This window comes from Equus przewalskii, chromosome 1 (assembly GCF_037783145.1).
Source record: "Equus przewalskii isolate Varuska chromosome 1, EquPr2, whole genome shotgun sequence".
In the NCBI taxonomy this organism is placed as follows: Eukaryota; Metazoa; Chordata; class Mammalia; order Perissodactyla; family Equidae; genus Equus; species Equus przewalskii.
Genome location: NC_091831.1, coordinates 90,221,807 through 90,237,785, shown reverse-complemented (window position 1 = coordinate 90,237,785; position 15,979 = coordinate 90,221,807). Strand labels below are relative to the sequence as shown.

Here is a 15,979-nt window from a genome sequence, read left to right as displayed (position 1 = left end):
AAGGACAATATCTGGGGAAATAAGGCAGAAACCAGAGCTCCCACGTGTGCGACTCCGTTCACGGGGAGTCAAAAGCCAGGCAAAACCAATTGTGGAGGCAGAAGTCGGTGGGGACTGGAGCTGAGTACAAGGGGGCGCTTCTGGTTGTCGTTCATGTTCTCGATCTGGGTGCTGGTCGCATGCTCGTGTTCAGTTTGTGAATATTCCTCAGGCTGGGTATTTACGATTCGTGCACTTTCTAAACGATTGTTAAACTTCAGGAAAAAGCTTAAGAAAATATGTGATGAGCTTAAGAGGAATGACGATTCATTCCAAGGGTGGGGCGTAGGAAATGGCTTCAGGGAGGAAATAATTTGGAGGACAGACAAGGTTGCAACAGGCAGAGAGCTGGGGAGACCCCCCTGCTGGAGGTTGGCCTGGATCAGGCGACGTGGACGATACGAGTTCTGGTCTGAAGCCGACCCGACTCCCACTGACCTGGAGGCTCGAAACACCTGCTGGTGGGGCACGTTGCAGGTCAGCACCGCCCAGCTCCTCAGGTACATGAGCCCGATCAGCTTGAGGACGTTGAAGGCAGGCAGGCAGGGGGAGAAGAAGGCCCCCATCCTGGAACCAGGAAGGGCGGCTAGTCAGCGTAGGTTCTCTTCCCATCTAAAAGGGTTCTGAGACGCTCTGCTTAAAGAACGGGAGAAACCCCCAAAGCTCTGACACCCCAACCCTCCGCCTTCAGACACAAATCACTTCTGCAGGTGAGTTAAAACATCCTCTTTGCCCTGCTTGTCTCTGTCTTCACAGTTAGCAAGAAAAAGCCCTCTTCTGCTAGGAGGCCAATGATAGGAGACCACAGTTTGGGGCAAGCTCTAGATTTCGCCCGTCGGTGCCGAGGGCTGTGTTAATACCCACAGACTTTCAGGTCCGGTCAGCGTACACCCAGCAGCTATTCTGTTGGGCCTGGTGCCAAGCACCCTCCCACATTTCAGCTCATTTAATCTGCTGCAATCATGAAAGGAGGGAGAAATAACCAAAGTTTATAGAGCATGGTGGGCGGGGCCAAGGAAATGAAGTGGTTTCCTCGAAGACATGTTGCTAACAAAAGGGCGACCCTGTATCATCCAAATTGAGATACTTCTGAGAGCGACAGATCTGGAATGACAGGCAAGAACTGGACCATCCCAGGGAAACGGACACGTAGTTACCCTGCAGATGGTGTCATGTGTGGAATACAATCCAGACCTTCCAACTTTAAGGCTACACCTGTTTATACTGGATGTGTATTCAACACAATACTTCCGGAATTTGGACTTAGCGGTAGGAAAATAAGTGTAGACATACGGAAATGTTTAATAAGTAAAAGCTTTTAAAAAGAAACTTTCTGTTTCTCACAGATGGCGGGCAAAATATCACTGGCTGTGTGATGTTAGGCAAGACACTTAGCTTCTCTGTGCCTCAATTTCCTCAAATTTAAAATGGAGAAGATAATATTAGTTACCTTATAGGGTTTCTATAAGGATTAAACTTGTTACTACAGGTATAACAGTGTCTTATGTCTACCAAATGTCACGTGTTATTTTTAATACTGTATCTGTGAAAATATTTTTCAAAAGAAGTAGACTGTGGGAATATAGAATTTGATTGAAGGAATGTCACTTTATAGCTCTCGATTTCCCATGTGTTTCACGGAAGGATTATGAAGAGAGGTTGTGTTTTCTGAACGTACGGAACATTCGAAGTTGTTCTTTCTCTGTTTGCTTGTGTTTTAACAAACAGCACTATCTGTGGTCCAGGAGGTAAAACCAGAGATGAAGGGGTGACCTGGGGAGCTCTCCGCTGGCCCCCCAAACACACACATCTACGTGGACCAGACGCCCCTCTGAGCTCTTTGCTGTCTTTGGGAATGGGATTGCATTGGCCGGAAGTCGCCCTGTGTGGACGGACTTCCCGAGATTCCGGCCTCTCCGCAGGGTGGGTCTGCAGTCCAGGGATGGCCGTGCCCCTGGCTCAGTGTCTAAGTGAAAACGTGGACGCACAGGGGACGGACAGTGGGTGGCTGAGGGCAGGGCTGGCCACGCCTAGAAGTCCCCCTGGGGGGTTAGCGGCCTCTTCTCCGGGCTTCCCCTGGTCCTCCCCATCGGTTCCTGTGCAGATATTTTTGGCTGTAATCATAGTGGCCTAAAAATGGACTGTTTCCTTTCACCACTCCTTTCTGCAAAATGTTTTTAGAAAACCATTACTTTTATTAAAAAAATTACTATCCATGTGAAACATTTCAATTAGAGACTGTTTGTGTTCTTCTTAATTCTTATGATTGTGTTTCTTATGGTCACATCCCAACCAGAGGAAGTAAATTCAAACTTTAGCCCAGCGGAGATGTAAGCAAAGCCAAGAAGAGGCGTTGACACCTACCAGATCATCCCTTGGTTGTAGACCAGATGCAGCACGTTCTCGGCTATTTTGAATTCCCCGTATTCAGGCTACAAGAGAAATGAACTCCCGCATCAGAAAACATTCCATAGTTCTTTGCATAAAGCAATTCCCGATGGTCACACACATAGACTCTTGTCCACGTCAGCAGAGATCATTGTCTGGGTGGTCGTCTCAGCAAACAGAACAGGTAAGAACGAAATGGAAACGCAGCCGTCTACGCCATTTCCCTCCTCCCTCACGTATTTTCCCTCGGCCACGTCTGTCTCCCAGTCTAGACATCAAAAAAGCGTAGATCTAGCCAGATGAACGTCCTCGGTGGACACAGCCTATTACTTACAAACTTGCTTTCCAGGTCCCAACACCAGTAGTCGCTCAGGTACCGAACGAAAAGCCCTCGGAAGAAGTCTATGAGCAGGATGCTGGCCACCGTGAAGAGCATGTCGATGATGGAAAGCTTCAGCATCTCCTGAAACACAGGGGTCCTCTACGCCTCCGCGTCCTGCCCTCCACTGCCCACCTCTTCCTTCCTGCCCCCGTCTCTGTTCATGCCCATGGGCTTGAACCACTGGGCCTCTCCAACGGCATGTAATGGATGCTCAGTAAATATCTGCTAATTTGAATTTTGACACCCAAGGCCAGCATTACACGAAACCGGGAGAGCATCTCAGGTCTGTGGTTCTGTAGCCACAGGAGGCTACTCGGGGCCTGGGACTCAATTTCATGGGATAATTCCTCGGGCTTGAGCTTCTCTACAAGTTGAGGTGTCGAAGGTGGAAGGCAGGGCACAGAGACTGGAGCAGACGCCGGGGTTCGGGCCTTCATTCTGCTCTCTACCATTTATGTCCCTGAGCAAGTTATGTAATGTCTTGTGCCTCAGTTTCCTCATCTGTGCTTAAAGGGATGGTAATAATAGGACTCTTACAGGACTAAGCACTTAGAACAGAGCCTGGTGCACAGTCAACACTGCTTGAGGCTTTGCACCAATTATTATTATTAACTTTGAGGCCTGGAAAACCGTAAACCCTCCCCGAAGCTTATTTTGCTTTTCTATAAAACGGGGATGGCAACACTTCAGAGAGTTGCTGGAGTTAAGGGACGAAACAGATGAGGAAAGGCTTTACAGGGGGACGGGGAACCACCTGCCCAACGTATGTTTCCCAGCACTGGTCTTGCGGCCTCTGGGTGTAGACGGTGGTCCTGTTGTCCTCTGAGAGAGGCGGGGTGGAAGTCGGGAGGCCAGCTTCCTCCAGGGCCCACGTGCTGTTTCTCCTGAGCCCCATCCCGGGCCCAGGTGTGGACCATTTCCCTTCCTCAGGGGCTGTCCTGGTGGCAAAGATGACGGTGGAATCTACCCAGGGACTCGTGCTGTTTTTGGCAGCAGCTTCCTGGGGGCGAGAACGGGGGAAGGAAGAAAAGAAGATTGTCCACGTAGCTGTAAACACAAACCCACCCAGCCACCAAGGGCATCACTGAGCTGTTGGGCAGAACCTCTCTCTGTCTCTGTATCTCTGTCTCTCACTGTCTCCACCTCTCTTTCCCTTTCTGTCTCCAGCTTGGCAGATGGCCACTCAACTCAAGTCTGCCCCGATAATGAACACAGAGCTGTGATGGACACTATTCATCCGTCCCTAGTAAGTGTCAGAGGCGGTCCCAGGTTGGTACATGTTATCGCTTCCCATCCTCACGAGAGGGTCAGGGAGGGATGATGACCCCGTATCACAGAGGAGAAGACTGGAGCTCAGCTAGTGGAAGTCGAGCGCCCACGTTCCTGTTGCTGGTCGGTGCGGGCGAGGACCCAGTCTATGCAACAGGAAAGCCTGGCGTGCAGCCGTCACTGCCTGCGGCCTCTTCCGCCTTGTACGCCGCCTGCATTTGGTGCTAGTTCCGTGCGGTCAGGGCAAATAGCCCTGAGAGAGCTCCTTGTCCTCTGTGCCTCCCTTCCCCGCATCGGGACACCCTCACAGGTGGGGCAGCTTTAACTCGAGCTCCAAAGCTACTCTGGGCTGGGAGTGGATGCCCACGCTGGGCTGGCAGCGGGCCCACTCTGAGCTGTGCCCCACGAGGGGCCCGTCTTCTCCCAGCTCCCTGAGTGAGTCTCACAGCGGGCCACGCTCCCTGTGACCATCTGCAATGGCTATCGATGGCGTCTCCCGTGGGATTCAAGGGAATGGGGTAGAATTGTGGAAAGATATTCGGGGCCAAAAGGCCGGGGGCTCATCCCGGCACTGCCTCTCTGTAGCCATCAACCCCGGCCTCAGTTTCTTTATCTTGGCAATGGGGCCAATTTTCCCATTCTGACCTTGAGAAGACCTCAACTGAGCTGAGCTTTGCACATGACGAAGGGAGTGTAAACATCAACAATGGTGATGACCTGCGTGTGCATGTGTGCGTGTGTGTGCAGGTGCGTGTCTACATGCTTGTGTGTACATGCGTGCATGTGCATGTGTGCGTGTGTGTGCACTTGCGGGTGCACGTCTGTCTACGTGCTCCTGTGTGCACATGCGACAGTGGCTGAGTGGGCGACCGTGCAGGACGGAGCACTCACCTCGGTGCTCATGCTGTTGACTTTGTCCAGGAGAGCGATGATCAGACTGTAGAGGTTCCCCAGATACAGCACGAGGACCCTGAAAGCCACAAGCCATCTTGAGACACAGCCCCACACAGGGCAGCCCATGGGCCTCGACCCAGCACAATTTAGGGGGGACTATTGTGGTTATGCTAAGACTGTAGCCGCCGCCCTTGGGTTCCCTCAGAATCACATTGGGTGCATTTTAAAAAATACGGAATTCCTGAGTCCACCCTCTTCTGCAGGTCCGCATGGTGTCTGGGAATCTTACAGCCTCCCCGGCGATTGCACTGCAGCCCGTCCTCAACCAGCACTTAAGAAGCACAGTGTAGTGGGAAGAGAGCTCTGAGGTGTCCCGTCAATTGTACGTGTCTCTGTGTCACAGTTTCTGGTTTGTAAAGTGGTTTTCTAGCATTATCGCACCTGATTCTCACAACTCTGTGGGCTACGCATCGTTATTACCCCACCTAAGGGACAAGTGCACTGAACCACCGACCCGTCCAAGTGCACACGGTTAAGCAGAGGCAGTGCGCTGTTTCAGGTCTCAGGGGTCAGGTGTTGAAACAGGCTGCACCTTCAGATGCACTGAGGGGTGAAGCGGGAGGCACCATGGGCACAGCCACACCGCCTGGAATCTGCCAGAATGGCCTCCACCAGCCAACGACCCACACCTGGTGCCGGCCTCGCCTGAGCTGGATGGTTTGGGAAATGCATCCGGGAATTTCTGGACGCAGCCTTCAGTCTGATCAGAAGGTTGTCCTGAAAAACTGAGATGAGGAAGGAAAATGGAAGGCTCGCAAAGACCCCAGGGGACAATGGTCAGCACTTGAGAATCACGAAACCATAGCCAGTGGGTGACAAAGAGAAAGGAGGCCCTTCCTCTCCTGGGGTGAGCAGAGAGCGGGGCCAGGGCGTCTCCGGGAGTCCCTGTGACTCACGCTGGCTTTCCCTGTGGGACTGGAGCAATGCCCTTGGCCTCATGCTGGGAGCTTTTCTGCATTCGAGGTACCTAGTCAGGGGCCAGGCCCCCAAGGAGACTCAGCCAGTGCTGGCCAAAGGCAGAGCGAAGGATCTTGTCTCCTGCCCTCTTGGGGGCCCGTCGCTCTGGTTCTCCCTGAGTCTTGGATGGAAGGTAACACCGTCTGCTGATTAGTGGATGGAACCAAAATAATTGTCTTGCTCTCATTACCAGAATTAGGCCTAATTTGTCTCGGGTGAGTCTCTTGATGCCTCTGTTTCTTCAGTTTTGCACGTGAATAACGAGGCCAATCTGCGTAATAGGATTGCCATTAGACCAAATGCAATAACAGAATCGATTCTCCTCGACGCCTGCTGGTGAGGACGGAGCGCGGAAGGCGCCTGCCTCTCCCAGGTCAAGAGGTGCTGACGGGAGCGCACAGTCCCAGGGGCGGAGCCGGGGGCCGAGCGTCATCCAGAACTGCCCTGGTCAAGAGGCGCCGCAGACCCCTCGCTCCTTCTAGTCTTGTTTTTCCTTCTTTGAAGTGACAGTTGGATTTCAGGGGGTGGCAAACTGCAGCCTTCACGCCCAGTGCCACCCTCCCCTATTTGTCAACGGGGCTGCGAGGGACACGCCACGCTCTCGTTTACATCTCGCCGAGGGCGGCCTTCACCTCCAGCCGCAGAGCCGGGCAGGTGGGACAGAGACCGTGCGACCCGCAAAACCCAACATATTGACTGTCGGGTCCTTTACAGAAGACGTCTGCCGACCCCTGAGTGGGAGCATCTCTTCCCAAAGTGGCCCGTGGGAACTCTGTCCTGGGGTCGAGCGTGATCTTCGCTTGTGATCAGTGTTACAAGAGGAAGCACGAGGAGAGAGAAGCAGACGAGGGTGGGTGGGAGGCAGTCAGAGCTCTGACAGCGCCCGCTGCCCCTCCAACCTAATGACACGCCCAGACCTCCTCGTTTCATTCACAGAGAGGCGACAGCTCCAGGAAGGAGAGGCTGGTTTCTTGGGAAGACAGAGATGAAGCAGGTGCCAAAAAATGACGTGTGTCGTCCTGACCCCATGGGCTGTGTCTCAGGACGTCCTCGCAGACTCACCTGCCCCATGTTGCTCAGGTCTGCATTCGCCACCTGCTGCCACACCCACGACCATCCCGACGGCCCCAGACGCTCCCCGGCATGTCCTCAAGAACCTGTGAGTCTGTGCTTTTGGGAATTATTAGCAAAGCATTATTTATGTTCATCTCGTATCTGGAAGAATGACCCGGAGTTCTTTCACCGCTCGTAGTCGATCCACGGAGGAACTCGGCAACGAGGAGAAGCAGGCAGGCTTTCCATCGTCTTTCCGGTCCTCTTTCTCCTGGATCTGCTTTTTCTGGCTGTGCCTCCTCTTCTCTCCTCTCCCTCCCTCTCCTCCTCCTCCACGTCCTCCTCTTCTTCTCTCATTACCTTTGCATCCATTTCTCGTACCCTTGCCCTCCTGGTTCTTCTCCTGCCCCCTCGTCTCTCCCTCCTCCTTCCTGCCTTTCTCTCTGTGGCATCCTGCTTTTCTTGAGAGGCATCCACGAGGGAAATTCTCTGCTAACTTTTGGGGGGAACGAAGCAAGCCCTGGCTCTCACAGGACTTAGGTTCCCCCCTCGGCTCGGCGGACGAGTGACCCACAAAGTGGCATTTCCCAGCGGGGCTCCCCTACCTGGCCAGCTGGAAGCGCAGGGTGGTCCGAGGGTGGTACATCTCCAGGGCGGCGATGAGGTCGAAGGCGGATGGTGCCAGCATGGTGACGAGGGAGACGACCACGCTCACCTGCCGGGAGAGCACACGCAGACCTGAGCGACCCCAGCCCCCAGCCCAGCCTCATGCCCCTCCCGTTCGGTCCTTAGCCTAATAGCTGGTCAGTGGGAGTTCAGAGACACGTGGTTCTTGCACCGAAAACCTGCCCCAAATCTCTGCTAATTAGCGGTTTCAAAAGGCCACTCCCGCTTCACCGTGGGTTCATTCCTTTTAGGAACGCTCCTCCACCGGAAGACACTCCTGCGTGCCATTTGGCACTCACTATCATTTCTGCCACATCTTCCAATTACCATGTCATTCTGTTCACGTTTCCCTGGGCTTGGATGGAAGATGGAAACAACAGCAACAATTAAGAGCAGAAAAGGGAAGGCTGAGAGTTAATTTAATATGCTTTCTGCACACGGAAGATTAATTATCCCGAGAATTATGCCTGGAGCTCGTTTCTCCGCACTGCGGGCAAATCTAAGGGGAGATGGAGCTGGTGCACAAGAGGTGTGAGCTGGAGGAAGAAATAATTTCTGAGTATGTCTTTAAAAGTTTATCTGTCTGTAAACCCACAGGCACGTATTTACATCACCTGCTGAACTGACCTAAAATAGGAAGAGTTATGGCAAAAGAATATCTAACGTAGTCTCAGATTTTGAGAAATTATCACCCACTGAGGATAAATTGATAAGCATCACACACTTTGTTTTTTAATCCCCACGGATGATATCATTTTTGTAGGAGTCTGAGAGGTGGCATTTGTGCTATTTCTGCCTTTCAAATATTTGCAGGTAAATTGAACCAAGGTTTCAGGACCCTATATTATTAAGAATTAATATATTATATTGCTATATATTATATTTTTATATATTATATATATTATATTAAGAATTATAACATCACTCGTAACCTTCCTCTTGGTAATTTTCTATTCACGGGAATATTCACATAAATGGAGGGGAATGAGATTTTGAAAACCAGCCGTTGGTGTGGAGCTAGTGTGGGAAGCGTTATTCATAGTTTAGAATACGGAAGCTGCCCGGGTGTACAACAGCTGGCACGTGGTCAACTTTGACACACGATGGAAACAATGCGGTGGTCAACGCAGGTCTGCGGGTGACGTCGATTTCTGGAAACGTGTGTGGGAAGAAACCACAAGACCAAAGCAACGTGCACTCAGCAGAATTCAAAGGTACAAGCCATTCGGACACTTGAAGGTATTTTCTTTCCCAACCGAGATCAGAGAAAGCATCTGGCCGAGCCTGGTGTGGCCGCTCGGCTGGAAGCCCTGCAGCCCGTGCACTGGGACAAGAGCACTGACATTTCTGCATGGGGAGGTTTCTAACTCACTCATTTAAGGACCCCCGCGGGAACAGACGGGCCGGCCGCATGTGCGTGAGTACCTCGTTCTTCTCCCAGAGCGTCAGCTCCTTCTTGGACTGCTCCAGCTTCTGGGACCGGTCCACCACGAAGTAGATGAGATAAATGCTCCCAGCCAGCGACAGAAGCACCAGGATGTTGGCAATGACCCTCAGGCAGATGGTCACGGCTCTGCGGGGAGAGGCGGGCGTGAAGACGAGGACACGGGGTCTGTGCCAGGCGCCACGGTGCACAGACAATTCCAGTGATTTTCCGCCAAGTGGATTCTCTGCCTGAAGAATCTTTTACCTGCCTCAGAATTTCTCGTTCCTGAGGAGATCAACAGTGAGTGAGAAATCCAACCCACCAGCCAGCTGCCCCATGCGGCCACCCCAGAGGAGCCGGCCAGCGGGCACCAGGCACCCGTGGGAGGCCGAGGGCTGTGTGCACACCAGCCTGCAGAGCCCGCTGGCCGCAGGGGCTGGGGCAGGAGGTGTGGCCTCATTCCAGGTGCACCATCCCCTCCGTAAGGGGCAATTCACCCTCTGGGCGGCCTTGGGAGGTCATGACACCTCCCTCTACAAGCCTCTTAGCCCTTTATCTGCACAAGGAGGAAACTCGCTCCCAAGAGGAATGAGAAGAGTTGCCTGTGAGGGAGAAACCTAGATAGAGAATCACGGAGCCCTGGGGATGGAAAACCTGAGAGAGCGAGGTCCACTCACACCGTCCTGGTGTTTCCCAACTCCCTCCTCCCCAGGCCGTGTTGGCATCGTTTGTAAGGTCATTCTGCCCTCATGGTCCCCTGAGGCGGGTCATGCACTTGGGGTCCCCCTTTCCCCCTCCAGCAACTGCTGGTCCTCGTGGTGTTTGCAGCAGAAAATGCGGGTGACGGCCTGGGGTGGGGCAGCCCCTCGATGGCCGGATCTCCCCCTTCCTGCCCTCTTCCTTCCACATCCTGTTGTAACACCCTGAATATCCCAGGATGCCTCCTACCCAGCTATTTTCCTCAGGTTTTGACAGAATCAGGAGGATTCAGAACGCGTTTGTGGAAGGGAGATGCGAAACAGGTGTCTGTTGATTTGTTTGACCGGAGCCGTGAATCGCAGAATCAGACAGCTCCTGTTTGCCCGGAGCCGTGGATCGCGGAATCAGACAGCTCCGTGTGGGAACAGACTCAGGATGGTTGTGGTTCTCAGATTGGAGGGAACGTAAAAGTCACCTGCGTCTGAAGGACCTGCTGGAAACGAGGACTCTTGCATCCCACTCCCGGAGGTCCTGGTTTAGCACACGGGGGTGGGCGCTTGAGGCGTCTGCATCGTCAGCACTGGCTGGCAGCTGACTCTGACCTGGGCGGGCGGCTCCGCCCTCCGAGAAGCCCTGAGGGACCCCACTTTTCACGTCCTAGGAGGGGACGTGGAGGCCCCGGAAGGTCAAAGGAGTTTCCCAGGCCCTGGAAGCTGATGCCAAGGGGAGGGCTGGAATCTACCCTCCAACTCGCCCACGACTTCCTCGCCTGCTCTCAGGCTGGGCGTGCATGCTCAGCACCCTGCTACAGCGCTCCTCTGCACAGGCTCTCGCACCATGGAAACCAACCGTGGGGCTCATGAGCCAGCGAGGCTACAGGATGAGCAGGTGTGTCTGCCCCGTGAGGTCGCTGCCCTTCCCTGCAAAGGCCCTTCTGCGTCCTCAGTCCTCTGGTCGAAAGGCCTCGCCCTCACCAGGGAGCCCTCGAAACCTGGAGAAGAACTCAAACCTGAGGGTCCCGTTGGAGGGCTTGTCAGCAAGAATTGCACGCTGCGTGTCCACGACCTCAGAGACGTCGCTAAATAAAATTACTCTTGGCTTAACTAGAAATCGGTGCTAAAATACTTGTCTATCATCTAAGTAGAGGAATAGGAAGCTGGTCGACTTCAGAACTCTCACCATCCACTGGATCCTCGGAAGGAGGAGCCGCTCCTCCACATGGCGATGGAACACGGTGGAGTCCCCACGTGTCACCTCACGAGAGGACAGACTTCAGGAAGAAGGAAGAGCTGCCTGACAATGTGTGAAAATAGGGTGTAGACGGCCTGGCAATTCTGGTACCAAATCAAAACAGCTTATCCACGAAGTCAGTGTGAGGAGTCTTGGTACTTACAGGTTTTTGCTTTTCTTCTTTTCCTGTTCCTCCAGTATCGCCTCCTTTAACGAAAGACACACGTAGCGTTAGAGCTTAGCACTGTCGTTCATCATAAGCCTGTAGAAATATTCTATGATAAAGATTTATTCAGTATTTTATTCACAACCTCGATGTCTAGACTTCACTCTAAGATCCTATTGATATCAAACGCATTATACAATAATAAATAGATAAAAAAGGAAACTGGGAAGAAGAAAGAGGAGATGGAGGAGTCAATTATTTAGACAATTGGAACTATCTAGATAAACTTTTTCTCAGAAGGGGGCACCATTTAGCCATCTGTGCTGGTCAGCAGACCCTTCTCTGAATGCTTTTGACTGTGTGTCTCCTACATTAACAATGAAATGTATCTATTAATTTACAAGGGACTTCCACGCCATATGGTAGTAACCATTGTGCGAATTATCAAAAATACCCAAATTGAAATTTTAGAAGGATGAAATAAAAAAATAGGGTGGCGCAGTGGTTGAGTTCGCACATTCTACTTCAGAGGCCCAGGGTTTGCCGGTTCGGATCCCTGGTGCGGACATGGCACCGCTTGGCAAGCCATGCTGTGGTAGGCGTCCCACATATAAAGTGGAGGAAGATGGGCACGGATGTTAGCTCAGGGCCAGTCTTCCTCAGCAAAAGGAAAAGAGGCTTGGCGGCAGGTGTTAGCTCAGGGCTAATCTTCCTCAAAAAAGAAAAAACTGAAGGTAAGTTCCCCTATTTTCTTCCTGCGCTCCACCGGCCTGCTTGGTGCCCGGCGGGCATGTCACCTCTCCTTGGAGACAGCTGCCCGGGTCCATGTGCACCCAACGAGAGGGGGCTGGCTCCTCCAGCAGGGGGCCAGCGGCTCCCGTGCCTGAGGGCGTTGGTCCGGGGAGCCCTGACTCCACGCTGTCCCCCTCGCAGCCTCGGGCTCCTCACCCACCCGGATGCTATTCACGATGGCGGCCGTCTTGCTCTCTGCGGCCTCTGGGTTGCCGATGAGATAATCCCAGGCACAGAAGACCCGCCAGCAGAAGGTGTAGTTCTCATTGGAGGCGCTGGCGAGGCTGGTGCGGGAGTTCTTCGCCATCCTGAGAAAAAGGACGGAGGACCCGTCAGGCAGGAACAGGGTCAGCAACGGGCTCAGCCACTGCGAGCCACGTTGCGAGCCCACACAGCACCTCTGGAGGATCAGAACCAGGCCTCTGGGCGAAGCCAGCAGTGCACCGGCAGGGTGCAGCCCCCGCTCGCGTCCTCGCCGAGCCCTTTGAAAAGCGTGGAAACGGCAATGGCCCATTATGGGGGAGCCTGGATGACAGGTGCTCCCTCACGGCGGTGGCCAGGAGGTCACCAGAGGTGTGTGCGCCCTGGCGCTGGCCATTCTGGCTCCGTGCGGCCACAACTGTGACATTAATTCTCCCCTTGGAGCTGAATCAGTCTTGAGCACCCGTCCGCTGAGGGTAACTCTACCCTGTGGGGCCACACAGAGCGCGTGGGGTCCTTCCTGCACAGGACGTTCTCAGAATGTGTGTGAAGCAGGACTCAGGGGCCCTCTCAGGGGAAGTCCCTGTCCTTTAGCCCATTTCTCCCCTTATAAGATTACAAGCATTTTCCAGCTTTTTAAGCTGGAAAACTTCCTGTGAACCGAAGGCCCCGAGTCACCGTGTATCTATCTCTTCCGGTTTTTGTTTGAAGAAGATGATGCCGATGATGACCGTTTTATGGTTTTTTTTTACCCCAAGCACTTCTCTCTGCACTTTGCTAAGAGGCCGCAAGAGGCAGGGTCGTGAAGTCAGACTACGAGCACAGCGCAGAGAGAGGCAGCAGGCGAGCCAGCGTGGGGAGGGGCCGGGTTCTCCTGGGCTCAGAGCCTGCCGGGGGTCTGTGTCTCTCTGGTTCCCGCAGGGAGGCACAGAATGTGAAAGCCCCAAGAGAAGCCTGCATTTTTCTGAGCCAACCTGCCCATTTTACAGCTGAGGCCAGAGAGGGAAAGCGAGTAGCTTCAGGACCCACAGAGGGAGCAGGACCCCTAACCCCAGCCGTCAGCCTTGACGGGGGACCAGACGTGCGAACCGCCTCGCGATACAGACAAGCTCGGATGGTGCAGAATTTGTGGCTGTCTTGCAGGTAAACTTACAGCCACAGGACAGTGTTTGGCTTTCTGCAACCTCTGGTCACCTAGACCATATTGTTCATACCTCTATTAATGCAGTTCCTACATTGCCTAAATCGACCTTAACTGGTGAGTCTACCTGACTCGTCTCTCCAGACCCAACATGGAACCTGGGACGAAGCACCACGTGTTGTCAGTGGTGGTTGAAATGAGTGTCTCTCTCTCAGCCTCGGTCTCCTCGTCTGTGAGATGGGTATGGTTATGCCTTAACTCTGCAGGGTTATCAACGACACCGAATGAGACCATACACGGCATTCTTGGCAGGCGTTTTGAGAAATGGAGGCAGCCGTACTTTTTCAAGAGAATGATGAAGCTGTAAGCGAACACGGCCATCCCCACCAGGAAGTACGCCAAGGGCAGCCGGTAGCCGGCCCTGCCGATCCGCCGCTCCCGGCCGTAGTAGCCATAGAAGAGGACTGAGTATTGCAGGTAACCCTGAAAGAAAGCACGCGTGTCATTTCCGACTCCAGGTCCCGTTCACCCCCTCCCTCAAGGCAGGAGCCTGGTCAAGCCTTGGCCTCACCCCCAGGGACCAGACAGTGTCCAGGTCTTGGGCCGAAGCTACGTGCTCCTGAGGGATGGTCTTGCTGGCCGTACTTCCAAAGGGCTGGCCGGCAATGAGCTGGTGAGAGAGGAAAGGATGTCACGTGGTCCTCTGGGTGGAGGCGACCAGAAGAAAAGGTGCAGCAGACCTCCACGCGCCAGAGAAGATGCTGCACAGGAGCGATCTCTAGGGGTAGATTCCTGTTTGATTCTCGTTGATGGAAAATTAACCACGGGCGGCCAGATTTTCTTTCTGCCTGATCAGGGACTGCTTGGGTGTCCTCTCCTGAGCCGCGTGGATTATTGAGGTCACTGGGTTTCTGTGATGGCATGGGAAACCGCCCCGTTTCTTTTGTGAGGATGAAGTTGAATTGAGAAACGGGTTTTATTTTAACACGATGTTGGCAAACTGGCCCCCGGGCTGGATCCAGCCTGTCACCTCTTTTTGTAGGGCTGGAGAGCTAAGAGTGGTTTTTGCGTTTTTTGATGATTGGGAAAAACAATCAAAAGAATAATATTTGGTGACGCACGAGTTATATGAAATTCCAATCTCAGCATCTGAGAATAACATTTTATCGGGATGCAGCCGGGCTCATTATGGCTCACAAGACTGCAGTGTTTGCTCTCCGGCCTCTGCAGGAGGAGTCTGCCGCGTGCTGTTGTGGCACAGATCCTCCTTCCCGCACGGGTAAAGGGGGACGTCATTACATGAAGTCGTTTTAAGCTATGGGTCTAATATTTCTTCTTTTGAACAAACAGCTCTTTTTTCTCTCCTGAAATAGTTCTTACCTCTGGAATGACGATGAAGGCACCTGTCATAATCGTGAGCACAATATTAATTCCAAACAGCCATCTCAAGAATATGAAATAGGAGGCAACGCCCGATCCAAAATGACCTAAAGAAAGACAAGACAATAAGGACAGTTCATATGAAACCCTCACAGGGCGGGAAGTTCTCCGTGAAGCAACACTAATTTTTCTTAATCAGCAGGACGTAGACCAAGAATGCCGTAATTGTACTAACCAGGGGGTCCCCCAAAATGGCCATTTAGATGGATGAAGATGTTCATTAATATCTACCAGTCATACATACAGAAAAAAATCCCTAAGTTAATGATTTTCCTAATGACATATTCGTCTAAAAGGCTTTTATCAGATTTACCACATTTTGTGTCTGTTCAGAAGGATCAGCATCTTTTGAGAATTTGATCTATTTCTTTTTTATTTTGCATAGTTTTGAGAATTCTAAGAATTTTTCTAAGGATTCTTCTGTCTTGATTTCAAGATAAATAACGATTTGCTAGACGTTAACATTAAGGGAAACCAGGTGAAGGGGTTATGGGAACTCTCTTTGCAACTTTTCTATTCATCTAAACTTATTCTAAAATAAAAAGTGTGTTTAAAAACAGATTTCTATTGAAAAAATAAGGGAGCACAGAAGCAGTTAGAAGAAGACGTGCCTGACTCTGCTCACTTTCTGGAGTAGGCGAATTTGTTCTCTACTTCAAAAAATAACTTCTCTTGAATTTTCGTTTCAAATCTAGTTCCTGTTTGTCAGAATAAATAGGAAAACACAAAACATTACAAAGAAAACAAAAGAATTACCTATTCCAAGATCACTAAGTTAAAATCACCACTAGAATCAGCCTCTCATGACTTTTTAGTGTAACCCTCCATCATTATTCTGTACGTATAATCTTTTTGTTTAAAAATTGGCATCTTTCAACATGCATCTTGTTATCAATATATTACAAGCATTTTCTCATGCAAAATATATTCTTCTGTAAAGTGAGTTTTGTTGTTCCATCAGATGAATTTTCCACGATTTATTTAACCTATCCCCCACAGTTTGACATTTAGGAAGGTCCCCGCTTTTCACTAGGTGGGGTCTTCGCTGGGGTAAATAACTCCACAATAAGTAGTTTCTGTCTGAGGTCAGGTTTCCTGAAAGCAGAGCCTGAGGAAAGGATTCAGCTGACGTGACATAGTGAGGACGTGCTTTCAGGACAAAGGGGGCCGGGGTCC

General features: G+C 51.9%; 1 protein-coding gene and 1 long non-coding RNA gene across 2 annotated transcripts in view; one reads left to right on the top strand and one right to left on the bottom strand.

Moving 5' to 3' along the window:
- Positions 1-15,979, bottom strand: part of TMC3 (transmembrane channel like 3) — a 35,858-nt gene that overhangs the window by 10,904 nt on the left and 8,975 nt on the right. Inside the window, exons 5-16 of the mRNA XM_070617165.1 lie at positions 14,744-14,850; positions 13,935-14,033; positions 13,704-13,846; positions 12,182-12,329; positions 11,227-11,270; positions 9,134-9,281; positions 7,648-7,757; positions 4,970-5,048; positions 3,564-3,809; positions 2,762-2,890; positions 2,404-2,471; positions 478-606 (exon numbers count right to left, since the gene is read on the bottom strand). Of these exons, the coding sequence (XP_070473266.1) occupies positions 478-606; positions 2,404-2,471; positions 2,762-2,890; positions 3,564-3,809; positions 4,970-5,048; positions 7,648-7,757; positions 9,134-9,281; positions 11,227-11,270; positions 12,182-12,329; positions 13,704-13,846; positions 13,935-14,033; positions 14,744-14,850 (1,450 nt within the window). The remainder of the gene's footprint in view (positions 1-477; positions 607-2,403; positions 2,472-2,761; positions 2,891-3,563; positions 3,810-4,969; positions 5,049-7,647; positions 7,758-9,133; positions 9,282-11,226; positions 11,271-12,181; positions 12,330-13,703; positions 13,847-13,934; positions 14,034-14,743; positions 14,851-15,979) is intronic.
- On the top strand, positions 2,980-5,364 carry LOC139082979 (uncharacterized). Its single transcript, XR_011539404.1, has 3 exons — positions 2,980-3,092; positions 3,977-4,055; positions 5,236-5,364. It is a non-coding gene; the product is annotated as an uncharacterized lncRNA (long non-coding RNA).